Raw genomic sequence first — 22,207 nt, 5'->3', positions numbered from 1 at the left:
TCAGTGCCCGGTTCTGGGCCTGAAATCACATGGACTTTCACTTTAAGGCTGGGTTCACACTACGTTTTTCAAGCGTGAAATCTCCAAATGTCTGTGATACTTTGCTTTCCATGGTGGATATGTGCAGAACGTGACATTACCAGGAAGTGTCAGATTTTATTTTTGGAATCTATAATCAGGAAACTTCTGTAAATCGGGAAGGAAACAATTGAATAGATGCTGCTAAGTGGTGTTAGAAACACAGATGAGGTGAAGATCATGATGGAGTTCTGTTGTCATGTGACAAACGCTGCCAAAGACTCCATGAAATAATATAAGGAGACACTAGTGAAATGTGTCAGGACCTCTGCAGTCTCCAGGAGACAACTCCCTTCCTGGCTCCTGACACTTACTGCGGGGGGGGAAGATGGCGTCTGCTTGATGGAAGAGTATCTGGCAAGATCCATCATCCCCCCTGAAAGGAAAACAATGGGGGATGAATAGTGATCTCTCATCGTTTTTTGGGGAAAATGATTGCTAGTTGATCTCTATTTCCTAAGAGCAAAATGTTGATGATAATAATAATATAAATTAAAGCAAAGTTATGATATAGTGAGATACTTTCTGAACCCATTCATTTGCACTGAAATACAACATTGCCTTCTAAAGGGATATTTGGTGGGGCATGCAAATTATTCTGACTTCCCCCTATGAATAATTCTTGCCCAAAACCTATGATGTATAGTATATATAATGCTATGAACACTATGTGCTTCCAGCTGGTTTAGGCTTGTTGGCTGTCATCTGTCAGGGTATAAAGTATATGGGACAGTGAGCGGGTTATGGGGTGTTGGTGTAACAAAGTGTAATCCCAGTATTCTTCTCCCCCTAGTGTATCAGCTGCAGCAGGAGGCTCCTCACCCCAGAAGGATTACCTGCACACGTGAGGTATGTACCCAGCCAGTCCTCTCACTATAAGCTAATGCAGCCAGTGTGCAAAATGCAGTATATATCTGACGACAAAGGGAATTGTATTGGAGGCGTCTACTTTTCAAATAATGAATTATTTTTTGAGGTGCTCATATACCTTAGATAGCTTTGGGCCCCTCAGCATAATTACCAGGATAGCAGACATGGCTATTTTGTTCCCAGCTATATGCACGCTCGGCAGAGCAGGCATATCTTTTTAGTATTAATAAGGGAGTAAATCTCTTCCAGACTTCCCTGACTTAAAGCCACTCTGTACCACAATCTGACCCCCCCCAAACCACTTGTACCTTGGGATAGCTGCTTTTAATCCAAGATCTGTCCGGGGGTCCATTTGGCAGGTAATGCAGTTATTGCCCTAAAAAAACCTCTTAAACTTGCAGCCCCGTGCCCAACGGGAGTATCTGTGCCCTAACTTTACACCACCTCTCCATCCCTCCTCCCCACCCTCTTCATCATTAGGAATGCCACTGGAACGTTTTCTCCATGCTAAACATTGCACAGCTGCTTAACGATCCAGCCCATGTGCCGGGCTGACACAGGTGGGGAATAGGATGCAATCTGCCTGGAGCATTCCTAATGATCTGGAGGGCGGGGAGGAGGGGAGGAGGGACGGAGGGGTGGTGCAAAGTTAGGGCACAGATACTCCCGTTTGGCACAAGCTGCAAGTTTAAAAGTTGTTTTTTAGGACAATAACTGCATCACCTGCCGAACGGACTACAGGACAGATCTTGGATTAAAGCAGTTATCCGAAGGTACAATCGGTTTGGGGGGGTCAGATTGTGGGTACAGAGTTGCTTTAAGCTATGAGGGAAAGGTCAGGACACCCCATACACATTAGCACCTTTGGCTATCTGCAGCCCTGCTTGGGGCATAATGAATGCTTGAGTTTGGCCTGAGTGGCTATTTTATTAACATTAACTGGACGCTATGGGGGAGATTTATCAAACATGGTGTAAAGTGACACTGGCTCAGCTGCCCCTAGCAACCAATCAGATTCCACCTTTCATTCCTCACAGACTCTTTGGAAAATGAAAAGTGGAATCTGATTGGTTGCTAGGGGCAAGTTTCACTTTACACCATGTTTGATAGATCTCCCCCTATGTGCCTATCCTGCAGCATCCTGTTATCACAGACTTCTTTTGACATGGAAGACCTGCATTTATCTGAACATGAAAAATTGGTGGTAGCAACATTGATGCTTAACTAACAAAGCTTGCTGCTGTAAAGCGCCATCTTTAAAAAGGTTATCCAGGGCTAAAAAAAAAACTTTTTTCCCCCTAAAAACAGTGCCATTCTTGTCCTCAGGTTGTATATGGTATTACAATTTGGCTCCATTCAGTTAAATGGAACTGAGCTCCATTGCCACACACATACTGAGGACAAGAGTGATGCTGTTTCTGAAAGAAAGCAGCCGTGTTTTTCTAAGTCTAGATAACTCCTTTAACACACAAGATTTTTGTTCCACACGTATCTCATACAGAGGGATGCGTTTCTTTCGTCATCTTTCTGTGTGCCGCTTCACATGTCACATACAATATATGAAGCTTCCCAAACTGATAGCACACCTTAGCACACAAACAGAGAGATATGATGGTGCCTGTATACATGATGGCCTCTTGGGATAAACAATGCTATGAAAAAATTCTAGCCTTGCGAATGAGGGGGCATGGGAAACGTGCTTCGGACCAGATTTCAAAACTCCTGACATCATTATTCATGACGACAGCCGCGCAAAGATTTAAACAGATTCAGATCATGATGTTGGGCGTCTGTTCCGTAACACATCGTCCATACACGGAACGTATGAATGACCAATTACTGATGATTTCTTTTACCAGCTGTTCACAGTGGCTGTCAGTAGGTGGCAGTATAGACTAAAATATTTCCTTCCACCATCAGATCCACATATAGAGTTGCTATTTTTACATAATGTTTTGTGGAAAAATGGTATGTAATTGCAAACGTAGTGCATCCGCAAAAATGTTGCACAGGTTAAAAAAAATAAATAAAAAAAAAAAAATTAACTAGTTTTCTAACATTTGATCTTTGTATTTCACGGATGTGATACCTGTGATACCTATGAAAAACATGGATCCCATAGACTGTTGGCTAGTCTGTACCTCAGCCATAGTCCGCATAGGACATTTCCAGTTTTTTCATGGAATTTATTGCGGATCCGTAAAAAAGCGGAATGTGTGAATACCACAATAGAAATCAATGGGCAATAAGTTGACAACTTTGCGGGATGTGTGAATAAGGCCTAAGGGAAATTAGGGTTGTTTATATACATTATATATAGGGACAGCCACGTAAACACTTACTTTATCTATTGTAAAACTGTATATAATCTTTAGGATTGTGCGTGGGTTGGGGTCTTATTACACAGGGTGATTATTAGCTGAAGAGGTCCTGCAGTTGCCACTAGGGGGTGCCCACGTCATGTTCATTTTTTCTCTGTTCACTTTTCAGAAATAGTTTGGGATTTGTTTTCCTTATATAGTGCCGCATAGTTTATTATTAAATAATAAAGTACAGACTCTTATGTATATTGTGTATACCTATTTTAGTTGATCGGGTACTGAACTGTTGCTGACAAGCTAAAGGGTGGGGGACATGATTCTGCAAAACTCTGGACATACATCAGTAGGTACACTGGTATTTACACTAGTGAACTGCCCTGAGCTCCATCAGAGATTAGAGGAAAGCTTTGATTTACCTTTAAGGAACAGTGTGGAGCATCTTGAGCGGGCAGACTGTCTCAACTTGCAAGTACACATGCACAAACTGCTCCATAATCTTGCCCCAACCAGGCTGCTGTTGTGGTGTCTTTAGCTCTCTCTCTATGGAGTTAGAATTTAATCCATCCTTATTATTTCCATGTATTTCTTGAAAAGATAAGGTCAATGTACAACCATCTGAATGATTTCCCAATCCAAGTAGGCTTTAAGGATTTTTCAGTTCTGCTTCCAGTATACTCTATGATGAATGTTCCTGTTTTGTTTATGCCCACGCTGCAGCCATCTTTGTTTATCCAGTAGATTGCACTTGTGTATATTTTCTGAGTACATATTTGTTAGTATAGAATTGTTTTCTAAATACAGCTGGCGTCCTGCATTCACCATTGGCATACTGAGCTAGCATGGGGTGTAAACCTAAAACATCAAAAACTTCAAAGGGCTATCTACAAACAGCAGCTGGTATAAGGTATCCCATTGCAGACCATCATTATTGTGATTTGCATTGATGTTAGTTGGGGTACAAGGAAGCGCCATTTTTGTGAATGGTAGAGGGTCCCATTGGTCAGATCCACATTTCATACCTATGACCTACCCTTTTCATAAGTGATAAATCCTTTTAAGCTGGTTGCCAAAAAAACATTTTGTCTGTAGTGTCATATTTGTACATTATTTCATCTACCCAAAAATGGCTTCTTACACCTAATGTCTAGGCCACCACGTGACTCCCTTCACTGTAAACTGCTGTCCTCTGCCTGTTGTTTAGGGAGTTCTGTCTTTAGCAGCAGAAGGACCAAGACAGAACAATGGGGAAAGGTTAAAGAGGTTATCCGGCACTTAAAAACGTATGATATGTTGCTGCTCTTATCCTTACCTTTCCACAATCCTGCAGTGTCCGCCTGTGCTGTCTCTGGGTCCCCCTCTGATCTCAGCCCCCACTGCTTCTGAGACCAACTTGTCTCAGCAGTGGCAGCATGCTCAGCCAATCACTGACCGTGGTGCTGTCCCGTCTCAGTCAGTGATTGACCGAGCGGGCTGTCACTGCTAAGATGAGTTTGTCTTGAAAGCGGTGGCAGCGGTCAGCAGAGAACAGCGAAACGGGAGCGTGGAGAGGTAAATGTAAGATATTTACTATATTTTATATTAGGGTAGCAACATATAAGAGGTGCTGGATAACTGCTTTTATATAACAAAACCATGCAAGTCTTTAAACTTAAAAGTAAAGGAAATTTTTAAAAGTAAAGGAAATTACTCATTAGTGATTTTTAAGTAATTTGAGCGAGTTGATTTATTGTTAGCTCTTGGCAAACTTGTGTGCCACCAAGTTTGCATTCTGCAGTCTGCATTGAATTATAATGGGTGTTACTTGGAAACATTATTGTCAGAATTAAAGGGGTATAACTTTTGATGTGTTGCTGCACATGGTGAGACTAACAATTTATTCTATACTTGTTAGTATCTGTTTAGTCTCCTTTCCCCAGTTCTGAGCTGCTGCTTTCTGCTGAAGACACAATAATCTGTGTGTGAGCTGTTTTCTCTGTCTCCCCCCTCCTACCCCCTCCCTTCTGAGACGGCTGATGTAGACAAGTCCCTGACTGGCTTTATCTGCAACTTTTGTAGCTTCTTTTTAATGCTGGGAGCGTTATTTTGAGGTCAAGTTACTGATGAACTCGCTGTGATTTACCTTCCCGGTATCACAAAGAAGCTACAAAGTTTCAGATAAAGCCGTTCAGAAGGGAGGAGGGGGAGACAGACAGAAAAGCTCACACACACACAGATTTTTGTGTTTTCAGCTGACAGCAGCAGCTCAGAACTGGAAGAAGGAGACTATATATTACTGGTTGGAAACCCACTTTCTGTAGGCCTCCGTCATTTGTGAATGTGTTTATTTTGCAGGTGGAAAACAGACCAAAGTATTATGGAAGAGAGTAAGTATAAGCTTCATCTTCTATTTAAGTGCTATGAACACTTTTGAACATATTATTTCAAATGCATTGTCTGAACTGTGATCATAAACAATGGCAAATATGTTTTTTTTTTTTTTTTTGCAGCTTGCATGTATTAGATTACACTGCAAGTTGCTCAGTGTCACTCCCTCTCCAGCAGCCCTCTCCTCTGCGGACCACTAGACTAGATGACATTTTAGTTCATTTATTTTTAGTTTTTAATTTTATTAAATTTCCACTGCGATTATCCACCTGATGGAATAAGCAGAGTGGCCTTCAGTAGTTTGCATTGTAGGGTAATAGAGGAAAGCGGAAGGAGCCAAAGAGTGAGACATGTAGTGAAAATCTGTTGCAAATCTGCCATAGGACAGTGCAATAAGAACGGCAATAACAGATATAATACATGTCTGGATAACACAGCAAAGTGTTAGTAGCTTTCTTTATGCTTTTATTTCATTAGATTTTTTTTCTGGATGCTTTGTATTCTCGACACGTAAATTTTACATGCCTTTCTATGACCTGCTCCTAAAACTTATCCCGACACCCATCAGGTCTTATACATGCTACGTTCTACTGTGCAATTATTCTCTATATATAGCCATAATCTTCTATGGTGCCGGAGAGCTCTGCAGCCCTGCATGAATAAATGTGCCGTCTGGAAGACTTAATCATTTACAATTAGTAACGCTGTATTAAAATGATCCCGTCAGCCGGATAGACTTATGCAGATGAAGAAGCTTGTCTCATCAGGGACATCATCTTTTAGACTAGACACTCCATGACCAGGGAAAGGGATGGCCAGCTAGCCATTTGTAGTGTTACTTGGCGGCTATTCAGATTAATGATTATCTGTCTATTACACACACAGTTTCAGCTTACCACTTTGGCTTCCCGTTCTGCCTCATAGGATGGGAGACAATAATAATCTATTGCTGCTAGACTATAGTGTACAACTGCATCCTCCAAAGAGAGCCATGAGGAAGAGCTACAAAGTAGTGGTAATACCATAGGTTTCATGACTAGTCTCCCATCATGGTCCCAAAAGGGCTTACGCAACAAGCTTCTCCAAACTTTTGCTTCTTTCTTGAAAATAGGAGATTCAAGGGGTACTCCGATATCAGGAAATATGTTTTTAAATCAAACCCCAAGATATATAACTTACTCATAAAGTGTTGTCACTTATAATACTGGCTTCAGGGTGATTTTGTGTGACGAAAAATGGAAAATAAAAGAACTACAAAATGTAGTAGAGACAGGACATCATCCTCAAAATGTAGTAGAGACAGGACATCATCCTCTTATGTCTTAGCTTGATCTTGTCTTTGATTTGTAGCCCCTACCAGTCTGAGATGATTCTAGCTTTATGACATGGAGCATTATCCTGCTGAAAGTAGCCATCAGATGTTGGGTCCATTGTGGTCATAAAGGGATGGACATGGTCAGCAACAATACTCAGGTAGGCTGTGGCGTTGCAACGATGCTCAATTGGTACCAAGGGGCCCAAAGAGTGCCAAGAAAATATTCCCCACACCATGACACCACCACCACCAGCAGCCTGAACCGTTGATACAAGGCAGGATGGATCCATGCTTTCATGTTGTTGACGCCAAATTCTGACCCTACCATCCGAATGTCGCAGCAGAAATCGAGACTCATCAGACCAGGCAACGTTTTTCCAATCTTCTACTGTCCAATTTCGATGAGCTTGTGCAAATTGTATCCTCAGTTTCCTGTTCTTAGCTGAAAGGAGTGGCACCCGGTGTGGTCTTCTGCTGCTGTAGCCCATCTGCCTCAAAGTTGGACGTACTGTGCGTTCAGAGATGCTCTTCTGCCTACCTTGGTTGTAATGGTTGGCTATTTGAGTGACTCTTGCCTTTCTATCAGCTTGAACCAGTCTGCCCATTCTCTTCTGACCTCTGGCATCAACAAGGCATTTCCGCCCACAGAACTGCCGCTCACTGGATGTTTTTTCTTTTTCGGACTATTCTCTGTAAACCCTAGAGATGGTTGTGCGTGAAAATCCCAGTAGATCAGCAGTTTCTGAAATACTCAGACCAGCCCTTCTGGCACCAACAACCATGCCACGTTCAAAGGCACTCAAATCACCTTTCTTCCCCATACTGATGCTCGGTTTGAACTGCAGGAGATTGTCTTGACCATGTCTACATGCCTAAATGCACTGAGTTGCCGCCATGTGATTGGCTGATTAGAAATTAAGTGGTAACGTGCAGTTGGACAGGTGTACCTAATAAAGTGGCCGGTGAGTGTAATATATATATATATCTCTTGATTGGTACATTTAGGGACAGTGAGGTGTGATTACAGCATGCTGCCTTGTGCTGAATAATGCCACAGAAAGAGAAGACAGGGATTGAATGCAGCAGGTGCTGCAACCTCACTGTGCAATAGTTTGCAGTGAAATGAGATGTTCCCGCAACAGCTTTGAGCCTGGAGCTGTCAGGAATGCTGTGCAAGGGGAGTAAACCGGGTAGGAGGACTATCATGAAAGCAAAGCATTCTGGGAATTGTAGTACTGAACGTGAAATACAACCACAAAATACAGAACTAAGACCCCCAAAACAAATGGATTTTTAGTGGTTTCAACATTGGGGTAGAGAGGTCAGCAATGCTATCTACTTCTAAGATGTGTATATATTTTTTTACCTAATGGCTAAATACCCCTTTAAGGCAGCAAGGGACCCTGGTACAGTGTTGGAGAAGGCCCCTATAAACCCATTTTTGTATGTTGAACTGTTTTTTCAACATCTCAGTACAAGGAAAACCTGAAGCATATCCTTGTAATGATAACAAACAATTGTTTTTGTCTAGTTAAGTAAACTTGTAAAAGAACAAGAAAATGAACTTCTGTCCATATGTTTTGCGGAGTGTTTACAGAGGTTGTCACACTGCGCTATGTTAGGGATGTTACAAATTGGTATAAACTGTATATGTTGTTATGCAGACGGCTGAACTTTGTAGCACATGAAATTTGTGTCGGCTGAATGAGATCTTTTTATGTCTGTAGATTTTTTGGTATGATTTCAAGGGAGGAAACAGACCAACTACTAAGCGTCGCAGAAGGCAGTTACCTAATTCGTGAAAGTCAGCGGCAACCTGGAACATACACCTTAGCATTGAGGTAAGCGTTGCTTTGAGGTAAGCGTTGTACAGAGCTTGTTATTACTCCCATTTATCCCTGGCTCTATTGGGGCTCACTGTCTAAATTTTAAATTTACCAGTATAATTTTTTCAAATGATCAGTCGGTCTGGGAGAAGACTGGAGTAACCAAAGGAAAACTAATGCAAACACTGGGAGAACATACAAACCTTGTAGATGTTATCCTTGGGATATAAACCCAGGACTCCAAGGCAACATTGCTAACTTGCTAAAGTGCAAACTTCAAAAAAGTGTTTGGGTTCAGCTACATGGCCGAACCCAAACACTTGGCATTCAGCTCCTGGTGTCTGGAGAAATTGGATGTCGCCCTAGGGCTGCCAGAAAAACATGGATACAGCCTATGGCCAGGTTCACACTATTTCATAACAACGGCTGTAGTTGGGCAAACAACGGCCGTTGTTTGTACAACTACGGCCCATGCTATGAAATACGGCCATTGTTTTTACATAGTGTGGACCTGGCCTATGGCTGTATTCATGTTTTCCAGAACTCCCTGGAGCGGCATCCAAAGTGTCCAGACACCGGGAGCTGAATTGAGCGTTTAGGTTCAGCCACGTGGCAAACCCAGACACATTTTTGAAGTTTGCACTTGGTTAGCAATGTTGCCCTGAAGTCCTAGGTTTATATCCCAAGGATAACATCTACAAGGTTTGTATGTTCTCCCAGTGTTCGCATTACTCCAGTCTTCTCCCACACCGACTGATAATTTAAAAAAATTATACTGGTAAATTTAGACAGTGAGCCCGAATAGGGCCAGGGATAAACCGGGACACTTATCTGAAGTTGGCTCAATGCTTATTGTTATGACATGCATTTTGTGCCATGTAGAAGAGCCCTTTTACACAGCCCAGTGTAGCATTGTAAATGAGCACCAAACAGTGAGATACACCCCTACAAGGGTGATTTTCATGTAGCACAAAAGGCCTTTATTATATTCAACAATTACCATAACCATTAAAAACATTTAAGGACCACACATTAAAATTATGGCTGCTATTGCGGAAGTATTGGAAATAAATAACAATAGCATAAAAATTTGTGATAACATAATCCACAAGAAGAAAGCAGAGCGTTCCATTTAAAGTGCAAGTGCTTACTATGATCCTTGCAAAGCACTGACTTAAAGGGGTACTCCAGGCAGGGGCCTTTTTAATATATGCCCAAGGTTAGGTCACGATCAGTAATGAGCGAATAGTGAGATATTCGAATATTCGATATTCGTACGAATATCCCACGAATATTCGAATATTCGATCGAATATTTGATCCCATTAAAGTCTATGGGAACAAGTATTCGATTAGTGAAAAACATCTGTTTGACCATTTGGAGTGTGAAACCGGAAGCTGGGGGATTTGAACGCTTATCGAATATTTATCGAATATCCTCGGGATGTTCGCACGAATATCGAATATTCGAATATCTCACTATTCGATCGAATATCTATTCGACCGAACAGTATTCGCTCCTCACTAGTCGCGATCAGATGACGAACAAGAGATTTCTCAATTATCAGAGTAAAAAGCCATTTAATCCTGAAGGTTTTCCTGATATAAGCTGTAATATGTAAACCCGCATTTATCACTTACCTTTATAGTTTGTGAAACATCCCCTGTGTGAACACTGGCTTGCTTTTATCACACAGGCATTTCCCAGCACATCAGAGAACCTCATGATGTGATATTCAGCACCACTGGTTGCTTCCTCCATACTTGGCCCAGTTCTCACCCAATCTCCCCATGTTTTATCAGGCTGGAGACTCAAGTTGTCTGCGGCCACATTAATAAGTAAAACGTATGCAAATTCACACCGATCCTTTTGTCACCACAATTTGTCAGCTCACAGCCGCTCTATTCAGTATGTGAATACATGTGTTGATGTGATAGAGAAGCACTGCGGCCTGGGAATCAGGCCGGCCTGATCAAAATTAATGCAATGTGATTCTTTAGAGCTCCCAGTCACATGGATATATAGACGAACACAAAACACGTTCACGTGCTTCATTTCCAGCACAACTAAAACGTTTCAAAAGGTTCTTGATCCCAATTTTCTGTCTTTGTCAAGACAATTGAATGGACTATATAATATTCTGTAACAAGTACCTGTATCATTCTGCCCCCGCTGCTGTAATGTGAGCCGCTCAGTGTAGAAAGATACTGAAACACGTGAGATGCTAATGATACGGTAAGTATCGATATGAGTAACTTGTCATCAGCAGTGACAGAACATTGAGTGAAGAGCTCCCTATAATGCGGCTGTAACCAGCAAACATGTGCCGGCATTTATCTGCAGTGCCTGATGGTTCAGATCTGTGCAGCTGGAGGTAGTCATGATTTATAGGATTATACAATAATACATATATACATTAATATGTAGGAATGGGTAGCAGCATGTGCACTTTGTTAGTAAGATGCACCCCTAAGCGAAACTGGAGATCTATTCGTCCTTTGCATCTAGATTAGGGAAAACTTGACGTTTAGCTGATTAGGATCACTTGCACCAAGACTGTTCAAAACTTTTAGCGTTTATGACGTGTCAGAAAAGTTTTGACGTTGCACATTAGGCTTCCCATATGCTAACTAATAGAAGTGGACACATATTTTTTTATTAATTTAATTCATTAAATAGTGCTTACATACTGTTATTTGTAGCTTTTTATAACGTTGTACACCCCCCCCCCCAAAAAAAAAAAAAAAAAAAAAAAACACACTGGGCCAACATACAAACTCTATGGGGGACATTTATAAAGTCCGACGTTTTTTACACCGGACTTATAAATGTCCCCGCATCTCCGGCGATACGGAGATTTATGTAGAGGCGGACTGCCTCTACATAAATCCTGTGTGCGTCGGTGCGCACAGACGAAAACCTACGCCACCTGAAAGGTGGAGTAGGTTTTCGGCGTATCTTTTAGTTTAAAAAATGATAAATCGCACGGACTCTTGAGTCCGCGCCCCCCGTTCCGCCCCCTCCACACCCCCTCCCTGCCCCCCCGGCGTACCCGTCAGAAACGGGGGATTTGCGAATATTTTATTCTCAAAACTGCCATTTGCGAATAAAATATTTGCAAATCGCCCCTTTCCGCAAAAAAGTACGCCTTTTTGTGTTGATACATGTCCCCCTATGTAGTTTTTGCCCTGATCAGATTTGAATCCAGGACACGATGATAGATTCCCAGATATAAAAAGATGTGTCACTAGGGACCTAAAGTTTTTTGCACGGTCTCTGGAAATTATTTCCTAATCCTAGCAATCCCCTTTAGAGAGGTGCTGTTTTAGTTAGATGCCTTGTAGGTTAGTGACTATATTTGACAATTAAAGGGATTTTCTCAGCAAAACCGTGAATGGGGTGAGAAGCACTTGGCTCTGTCCATAGTGTGGTGGTAGCAACATGTAACCGCAGCTCTGCTCTTGTTCAGATGAATGGGAGCTGAGCTGCAGTCCCCAGGTCCATCAACTATACCGTCAATGTTGCCAACTGCTCCTAGCCCTGTTCACTGTGTATTGCGGACGATGAACAGCTGATCGTGGGGGGGTGCCAACACCAATCAGTGACTGATGACCTATCCTCTTGCTGTGTTTACACGGCGCGATAGTTCGCCCAATTGAACGATTAACGATTTCAAAGTAACAATATGTTTTTTATAACGATCAGCGTTTAGACGAAACTATATATACTTGGGAAAAATCGTTATTGCGATCGTTTTAAGATCGATTAAGCCTGTCTCACACAGAGGGTGAATCGGTAAAAGACTGTTTACACGAAGCGATCTGTGAATTTGTAGCGAACGACCAACGACGATTTTAGAACATGTTGAGAGATCAAAATGAACGATTTCTCAATCGTTGCTTGATCGTTCGCTGTTTACACGAGCAGCTTATCGCTCAAATGTTATCGTGAAAATTCGAACCATAATCGTTCCATGTAAACGCTCCATCTGAGTAGCTCGTCAGTGAGTTTGACCATGACCCTGGATATCTACTATAATGGGTATCAGTTGCCTCTTATATTTTTAGATTTGGGAGTCAAAGGCACAAACTAATATGTTTTGTTTGTTGTTTAAGCCTGGGGCTGTGCAATCTTACCATTCTTTGACCCAGGCACTAAAGTTATATTATGATCTTCTACTGAGCATGTGGAGCTATAAATGGAAAACTGTCTACAGACTAAGTATATAGAAGTAATGGTTATTAGATGGACAGTGAGCTGCGGAGTTTAAGAGTTCAGAAGGTACAATACATCGCTTGTTGTTACACAATATCCCACTGATGCCCAGTACAGTAAAAAAGTCCTGTTTATTGGAGTTATCTATATATGCAGTTATAGCCAAAGCACTGCGAAATCTGCTGGTGCTATACAATTATTATTATTAGTAGTATAGCCCTGTGATGTCACCATTATATACTATAGAGCAGTGCTTCCCAACCTTTTCCACCTCTGGGCACCCCTTGGAAAAAAAAAATCCTCGGGGCACCCCTACTAAATAATGTTCTACAAAATAAGAAAACCGTCATACAGTGACTCACAGGGGACGTCTTCTTTGATCTGAGGAGTCACTTTCCCTTTTCCTCTCCATCCGCCATGATGATTTCTTCCAGCTACTTTTCATCTCTTCAGAACCTGCGAGACAAACAATTTAGGCTCCGCACTTTTCTAGCAACTTCCTTTCCTTTCTCCCTCCTGTCGGCTCCCAAAGTAACTGCGCTGTTTGGTGTTGTGTAGTAAAGCGACTAGGAATGTGGGATGCCCCCTGTATGTAGGATCCCCTGCTGTGATGAACTAATAATGCCCCTAGAGGTGCCCCCTATGAACTAATAATGCCCCCAGAGGTGCCCCCTATGAACTAATAATGCCCCCAGAGGTGCCCCCTATGAACTAATAATGCCCCCAGAGGTGCCCCCTATGAACTAATAATGCCCCCAGAGGTGCCCCCTATGAACTAATAATGCCCCCAGAGGTGCCCCCTATGAACTAATAATGCCCCCAGAGGTGCCCCCTATGAACTAATAATGCCCCCAGAGATGCCCCCATGAACTAATAATGCCCCCAGAGGTGCCACCATGAGCTAATAATGCCCCCAGAGGTGGCCCACATGAGCTAATATTGCCCCCAGAGGTGGCCCCCATGAGCTAATAATGCCCCCAGAGGTGCCCCCATGAACTAATAATGCCCCCAGAGGTGCCCCATGAACTAATAAAGCCCCCAGAGGTGCCCCTATGAACTAATAATGCCCCCAGAGGTGCCCCCATGAACTAATAATGCCCCCAGAGGTTCCCCCATATACTAATAATACCCCCAGAGGTGCCCCCATATACTAATAATGCCCCCAGAGGTGCCCCATATACTAATAATGCCCCCTGAGGTGCCCCCATGAACTAATAATGCCCCCAGAGGTGCCCCCATATACTAATAATGCCCCCTGAGGTGCCCCCATATACTAATAATGCCCCCTGAGGTGCCTCCATGAACTAATAATGCCCCCAGAGGTGCCCCCATGAACTAATAATGCCCCCAGAGGTGCCCCCATGAACTAATAATGCCCCCAGAGGTGCCCCCATGAACTAATAATGCCCCCAGAGGTGCCCCCATGAACTAATAATGCCCCCAGAGGTGCCCCCATGAACTAATAATGCCCCCAGAGGTGCCCCCATGAACTAATAATGCCCCCTGAGGTGCCCCCATATACTAATAATGCCCCCAGAGGTGCCCCATATACTAATAATGCCCCCAGAGGTGCCCCCATATACTAATAATGCCCCCAGAGGTGCCCCTATATACTAATAATGCCCCCAGAGGTGCCCCCCATGAGCTAATAATGCCCCCTGCTCTGCCCCTAAAAAAAAACTCTTCCTCCTCTTCGGGCTCCATCTTGTGAGCCGCGGGGACGGGACTTCCGGCAGGCGTGATGACGTCACATCATCACGCCTGCCGGAGAGGTCACTTCCCGGCCTCCCATAGGCTGCTGGCATGAAGTGCCAGCGGCCTATGGGAGTGAATATAGGAGCAGGACGCTGACACTTCCTGCTCCTATATTCTGCTTACTTTAATGTTCCGCCCGCTCACAGTGCGGGCGGAACATGAAAGTGATCCGTGCATCCCGAGAAGCTGCGCGGCCGCAGCTTCTCGGGATGCTTAAAGAGACAGCGCACATTTCCCACCGGGATCCCGCGGCACCCCTGGCGGGTTCTCCCGGCACACCAGTTGGGAAACGCTGCTATAGAGTTATATACCAATGTTATATAGTAGCTGCTTGCAGAAAGCACCATGATCAGTTGTGTATCCTGTTCTTTTATGGTATTTGGCACAAGCACCTAAAATCTTCCAGATCCGTAATTTCTAAAGCTTTTTTTTTTCTCTCGTAAAATTCTTTTCAGTAGGTAGGAGGATGAAGAAAACAATTAATGTTCTCAAAAAGTCGGTGTTCGTGTTACAGCTCCTTCTGTTCTTTTCTTTAGTTATTGCTAGAGTCAAGTTACCATGGTTTCTCTTCCCTTATGTGTCGTATTCCGAGGAACTAGGTTTAATATTTCACATTTTCTTCTTTTGTTTTTTTCCATTATCAAGTGCATTAAAGGAAACCTATAGGACTCCTGCCACAATATGCCGTAGTAATCCAAGGAAATGGTCTCACTTTGGTGCAAATGAAGATTACAAGTACAAGAACACCCTCCTCTACATGCAGCCAGATGAACACTATCTTGTTTTTCTTTTGCACTTGCACACATAGACCGATATTGGGAAGAGCCTGATTCCAGGCATGTATTGCTCACATCTTTTCATGCAGCAGGTCTTATAGTATCATAGTTTATCTCAGGGACGCTGATCCCAGTGCACTACTCTGCACAGTGTGGTGCTGGATATTCATGTGCTGCTGCTCCTCCACCCACCTGCAGATAATTGATGGCTTTCTGCCTATACTGTTTATAGGCTGAAAGCTGTCAATCAAGGATGGGTGGGCGCTCAGTGCACTCAGATGGTGTGCAGGAGGTAAATAGGGATTTTCTGAGATCTGCTATATGAACAGAAGGAAGTGATAAATCATTAGAATCCGGGTTCCTATCACTATTTTACACTGTTCTCAGATAGGCTTGTGTAAACCTAGATTTACAGTATGTGTGTGTATATATATATATATATATATATATATTACCTTTTAAAGGTACAGTTAATCCTATGTCTCATACACAGACCTTTATAGTCCCCACTGCCAATTGCTTTCTGCTCTCCTCTCAGCAGTGCTTGGCAAAGCAGCATTTCCCATGTGTCTATAGGAGAGCAGTAGGCACTTGGCAGCTGAGTACATGTTTATTTTTTTTTCTGCTTTATCATCTTGTCCTGATCTTTTTTTTTTAAGTATTACTGTCTTTTGGAGTAACACGTCATCAGACATGTCAAAAGTTGCTTATCACACCAGGTCTCTGCAGTAATATACTGGTAATATACAATAATAAACGTTTAGCACGGCCGAGTGATCCTGTGTTCTCTATGCTGAGGGGAGGGTTAGCTCTGGCTGCAGTTTATTCCTCCTGGGACAGAGGGGTCAAGTGGTGATTTCCCATCACGCCCGGCCCCTATCTCCACCGACATCATCTATTGATGGATAGTTGGTAGAGTTCCATTGACCTTATGCCAACGATAAAGGTATAAGGTCTATGCTAAATGTTATGGATAGAGGAAAAGTTCATTTTCTTGGCATACCCCTTTAACCTATACTTTCAGGGACTTGTCTGGCCTGTCAGACCTTATTCCATTGTCATTTCTACTAACACTCTTGTATGCATTGATTGTTTTCTAGTTTATGGTTAATGAATATATTAACAAGCCTCAGGACTTTGCCTATTTCAGTGCTTGATTCGGCTTCAGTTGCGCTTTTGTTTTATTTATGCTCTTCCTGTATTTATTCACTGTATGATGTATACATGCGTTGCACAGCTGTGTTTAATACACAGTTATATATGTTTACCGTGTTGCCTGGATTGTTATGCATGCTATATAAGTATCTCATAGATCATTTCCCTGATAATAGTACTTAAACCCCAAGCATTTCCTTTTCTTTATGGGCCTTTTGCGGTATAGACTAATTGCTATTTCCTGTTTTCCCTCCTCAAAAATTATTACTTTTAGAAGATTTTCTACCTAAATGTGACTCATTTCTCATAAGTAATGGCGTATCACTACAGTATGCTATTCGCAGGAACCGCCAACAATCTCAAGAATTCCTCTGTACTGCAGCACCCCCTTTACCTTTACAGTTTTATCCAAGCACTATTTCCAACTATCTGCTGTGCAGGGAACTGTAGGACGTTCCATTCTCTTCAGTTCCTTACTAGAGATGGATGCAACTCAAGCACGTTCAGTATTGCTGTCTGAAGAAGTTAGATGCAGGGAGTCTGGGCTGCCTTCATGTTTTCCTGGACTACCTAGGGCTGCAGCCAACTTCTTCAGCCACCGGTATTCAAATGCCATACGGGCAGGCTCAAGTTGCTCTCATCCTTATTCCCTACATAGCAGTTGACCGAAAACACCACAATAAATGGTTCCCTTTTGGTGATTCTTATGGTCCGTTTACATGAAGCGAAAATTCGTCCAATCAATCGTTTAACAATTTTGAAGCAACAATTTGGTTTTTAAAACGATCAGCGTTTAGACGAATAAATCTCTAGAAAAATCGTTTTTAAGATCGCTTAAGCCCATCTCACACACAGGGTGAATCGGTGAAAGACTATTTAGACGAGGCGATCTGCAAATTTCCAGCGAACGACCAACGACGATGTGAGAACATGTTGAAAGATCACAATGAACGATTTATCGCTCATCACTGTATCGTTCGGTGTGTTTACACGAGACGAATATGGCTCAAATGTGATCGTTATCAAAAAAATTTGAACGATAATCGTTCAGTCTAAAAGCACAGTTTGGACTCTCAATCAGTAAATATTCAGGTGTCCCTCTAATGATGTTTTCCAACATGACCCTCAAATTGTGCGTATAGAGACATAACTCCATGCTCTGCTAGCCAAGGTAACTATATGACCACTAACCAGATTAGCGATCCAGTTGTAGCCGGTCATAAAAGTCTGAGAGGGAAGAAGGAACAGATGTTTTTCTGTCTCTTTACCTTTCTACATAATGTTTCTTATTCTGCTTTTGTGTATGCAGGATCTCGTTTTCTCTGTATAGAACACATAATAGCAGCTAGTCTTCTGCTTCCCCCTTCATAGGCAACCTTCCTTATCTTCACTTTTATGGAAAGTTTTTAATAATTGGAGGTACATTTCCAGGGAGCAGCCTTCTCCTCCCCAATGCTCACTTCTTGAGATTCCACATTTTGGAAGTAAGTCTTCCGAGGGGTGGGACTAGGTCACAATATTGTGTGTTTTGCCTGCACACGATGATCACATCTAAGCTATGCCTCCGCCCTACACATCTCGGAAGAGAGTTTCAGCATCGGGGAGCAGAAGCCTTTAGCTGTCTTCTGCTCCTTGGACAATCCCTTTTAAGCCACTTCTAATCCCTAATTAATATAGAATGATACCAAAGTATAGATCCAGCATTTTACCTTCAATCAGCATCCCCTCTACTTTGATGGTGCCTGTGTTTTCTCTCACTTTTTCTCATATTGCCTGTGAGTGTTTTCTCAAGGCATAAGGGGCACTTCTTAAATGCTTTACGATAAACTCCACTCATGGGTGTATTTGGTGTTTAATAGCTCTGCGAGCTGTTTATTCTGATTGAAAACTTGTAGTCCTTTAGAAAAAAAAAATTTTAAGATGCTGGGCTCTCTGTGTCACACCACTTATGTCTTTCAGCCGGGACATGAAAGGTTTCCTAAAACCAGCGTGATTTTTAGCAGGCTTGCCACAGAGCTTCTTTTGTCAAACACCAAAGAGTTAGTGCTTGGCCGCTGTCCAAAACTAAAGAATACTTACCCTTGTGCCGTTCTGTCCCATTTTGCTGAGATTTTGGCAGCAGATGCTTTTCAGTGTAATTGTTGGCACGGGAGCCAAGCTGAATCCTGAATAGGCTATTCCTAGTAAATGACAAGACCGCTGGGCTCTTGGTCTGCAACAGTTCACTGTATTGATAAAGTGCAATAGTAGAGTTTCTTGTAAGAACATGCAACATCTTCAGCCCAGACTGTTCAAAGAAACCACAGTCCTTCTAGTAAAGAAAAAAAAAATCTCATGGTTTTTTCCCCCCCCCTTTCCTTAAATGTAATGAACTGACTTGTACAAATTACTCCACAGTCCTCGACGTCTCTAGTTACCAGGCTATCCAAATCCAATAGTAGAGGGTTACATTCTCAGAAAGAAAAGTTGTAAAAAAAAACATTTCTTGAAATAAAATCATGCATTGCTTTCTTTATTGAGGCAGATTTGGAAACCAGACTAGAAACTTCAGGCTCTATCATGACGGGAAACATTTTGTTGGAGAAAAGAGGTTCGAGTCCATCCATGACCTGGTGACCGATGGCTTGATCACCCTGTACATTGAGACGAAAGCAGCCGAGTACATCGCCAAGATGACCATAAACCCAATTTACGAACATATAGGCTACACAACTCTAAACAGAGAGCCGGCTCATAAGAAACAGATGCCTGCTGTGAAAGAGGAACAGGGAGAGAGGGAGTCTGCAGGGGAAGATGCTGTAGTAGAGAAGAGGGTAAGTTTTATTTTAATTTCCTTTTTTTCACTTGGATAAAGATTGTTATAGTGTACTATGTGAAATCCTGTCTGTCATGTTTTTGTCTTGTTTTAAGAATGTTATCAACATGGCTGCTTCCTGACTGTTTTCCATAGAATAAATTCCGAACTGTCAGCTGCCCTTCCATTACATATATGATCTAATGTCTCTTCTATTTTTGGGGCATTATCATTGCAGTCTGACAGTGCATGTGTAATACATTAAGTCATCCCATAATTGCTGTGGTTGGGGGGAAAGAAAGAGAATCCTAGTAAACATTGCAGCTGGGGTCAACTTTATACGTAGCCCCTCTCCTCCTCCCCAGTCTGTGCAGTATATTGGACACCCATATATTGCTCACAACTATGTCTCAAGCTGTTGGTATGTAGGGGGTCGGCTATTTACACTGTAGTATTTACATGCAGCGATGCTCGGTTCAATAGGCAATGAAGGGAAGGAGGAGACTTACTAGACTGTACGGTGCTTTAAGATCTTTACATCAATAGACTTGCGCCGGTGTGGGGATGCTGGTGCCGTGGTCCCTTTTTTGAACCGCGGCTCGACTCCTGCACACAACGCCGGTCTATTCCCATTGCCCAGCCTAGAGGTAAGTTTCTCTCCTTTGCTGATATTCATTAGGAGGGGTGTGCCAGCCGTGGGCGGATGAGTGCACTGGGCTCGGTAGCCCAGCCCCCCCAGTGCACCAAAATGACTTCATAGAAATGGTGCCAAGGATGAAGGTAAAAAACTTACCTTCACCCTCACCACCCTGTGCGCTATAGGGACATATTAGATGCTTCTTTCTAGGAGTTAAAGTTTCCTTTAAAGGGAACCTGTCACCCCCCGTGGCGGGGTGACAGGCTCCCGACCCCCCGCTACAGCCCCCTATACTCACCTGATCCCGCCGGGTCCTGCTTCTAGATCCGGTCGGGTCACAGAGATCTCAGCCGCTGCAGCCCGGCGCGCGCTGAGAGATGAGTCCAACGCTCATAAAGAATGACGAAGCGCTGGACTCTCCTGTCATTCTCTATGAGCGTTGGACTCATCTCTCAGTGTGCGCGCCGGGCTGCAGCGGCTGAGATCTCCGTGACCCGACCGGATCCAGAAGCGGGACCCGGCGGGATCAGGTGAGTATAGGGGGGTCGGGAGCCTGTCACCCCGGCACGGGGGGTGACAGGTTCCCTTTAACATTATCTATTTACAGTGCCAATTTGGATTAGAGATAGATAATCACTGTCGATCACCTTGTTGCCCTTATATAATAAGAAAGCACATTGACAGGTAAAGTAGATTTCATAGTTAAGACCCCCGAGGGCTTGTCCGCCTTCACCTCCTGAAGGATGAACCTTAGACAACCTTAAATGTTTATGCTTTTGGTGGTGTTAGGACTTGAGATGCAGCCAGAGTCTGAACTTTAACCCATTTGTATTCTGAAGCTTTGCTCCAGTCAAGGAAGCACATCAAAGATACCGAACATGCACAAAACATTTTGGGGAAAGGTTGACATCTCTGTTTTTTGCAGCCTCTACTGTCCGGATATTTTTAGCTGTGACTGAAAAGTTTACCAGTCTATAAATTATTCTATTCATTAAGGATATAAAACGTGAAGTGTTTTCACCTGACTAGCTCTCGACTGTCAGAACTTGGCAGCTCAGAAAATAGGAAATTGGGAACTTTTTCTTTTTCTTTTTGATATTGATCAAAACATCTTGATGTAATTGGGTTGTTTGGCTTCAAGGGTTACGTGTTCTGTATCTTACAGTTGCCTACTTAAGGGAACATAACACATCAAATTGTGTAACCATGGGCTGATCAGGCGGACTACTTATCGGGCCAGTGCAAGATAGCGGGAATAGGAGGAGGGATTCCCCTGGATCCTCTTCATGATGTCCTAATGTAACCTATTTGTTGAATGGGGAAAAGATTTAATAATATGGCGTAGAGGTTTTTAATTTCTCCAATTTTGTACTGTTTCTTTACTTTGTAATACAGAATATAAATCTGTAGGAATATAACTTTTTGAGTTGCATTGATAGGACAAGTTTCATGTTGCCTGAACCATGGGTTTACTCTACAATGTTGCAACGCTGTAGAGAATCAGAGGTTAATAATCATCCAGAAACAGGGCTTGCCTGCTGCAAAGATCTCTTACACAAACAGGGAGCGATCTATCAGCCAAGCCTCTTGTGGGGCAAAGAGAAGACGCTGATGGCCAACCACCCCAGTGAGTTGAAGCCTTTTTCCAGAAATGGTAATTAAACTATGATTCAAAGTAAATCAGAGTTCATTGTAATAAGAGAGTCTTTCTTGGTTTCATGCTGCACATGTTTCAGGCAGCATGGACCTTGTTGGGTTGACTGTAAAGATGCCCATACACCCCAAACAGTAGAAAGTTATTGGGCACTCCTGACTCTCCAGAAACAGGTGATGTCGGTGGAGAGTTGTGTCGGATGTGATGGGCTTTCAATTCCTCACCCTATTTTTCTAGGAGAGGTAAGCCACCACCAGAACAGTCTGGATACAGCTTACCTTTCCCCATAGGAAACCCATGAAAGTTTGGCTGTGCCGAATGGTTAAGTGTAAAGGGAAGCTGAGAGAGATAACTGTTCAGATGACAGCTCTTGAAATATATGGGCACCTTAAACCCCTAGGCTCCGTTCACATGGAGTAAAACTGACTGAATTCCGCGGCGGAGAAT

General features: G+C 42.9%; 1 protein-coding gene across 1 annotated transcript in view; it reads left to right on the top strand.

Annotated features, from left to right (window-relative positions):
- Positions 1–22,207, top strand: part of CHN1 (chimerin 1) — a 78,511-nt gene that overhangs the window by 11,961 nt on the left and 44,343 nt on the right. Inside the window, exons 4-7 of the mRNA XM_069985159.1 lie at positions 872–927; positions 5,601–5,632; positions 8,676–8,789; positions 19,200–19,488. Coding sequence (XP_069841260.1) covers positions 872–927; positions 5,601–5,632; positions 8,676–8,789; positions 19,200–19,488 — 491 coding nt within the window. The remainder of the gene's footprint in view (positions 1–871; positions 928–5,600; positions 5,633–8,675; positions 8,790–19,199; positions 19,489–22,207) is intronic.

The sequence above is a fragment of the Dendropsophus ebraccatus genome, chromosome 9 (genome assembly GCF_027789765.1).
Source record: "Dendropsophus ebraccatus isolate aDenEbr1 chromosome 9, aDenEbr1.pat, whole genome shotgun sequence".
NCBI lineage: Eukaryota > Metazoa > Chordata > Amphibia > Anura > Hylidae > Dendropsophus > Dendropsophus ebraccatus.
This window is presented reverse-complemented; position numbering and strand designations above follow the sequence as displayed.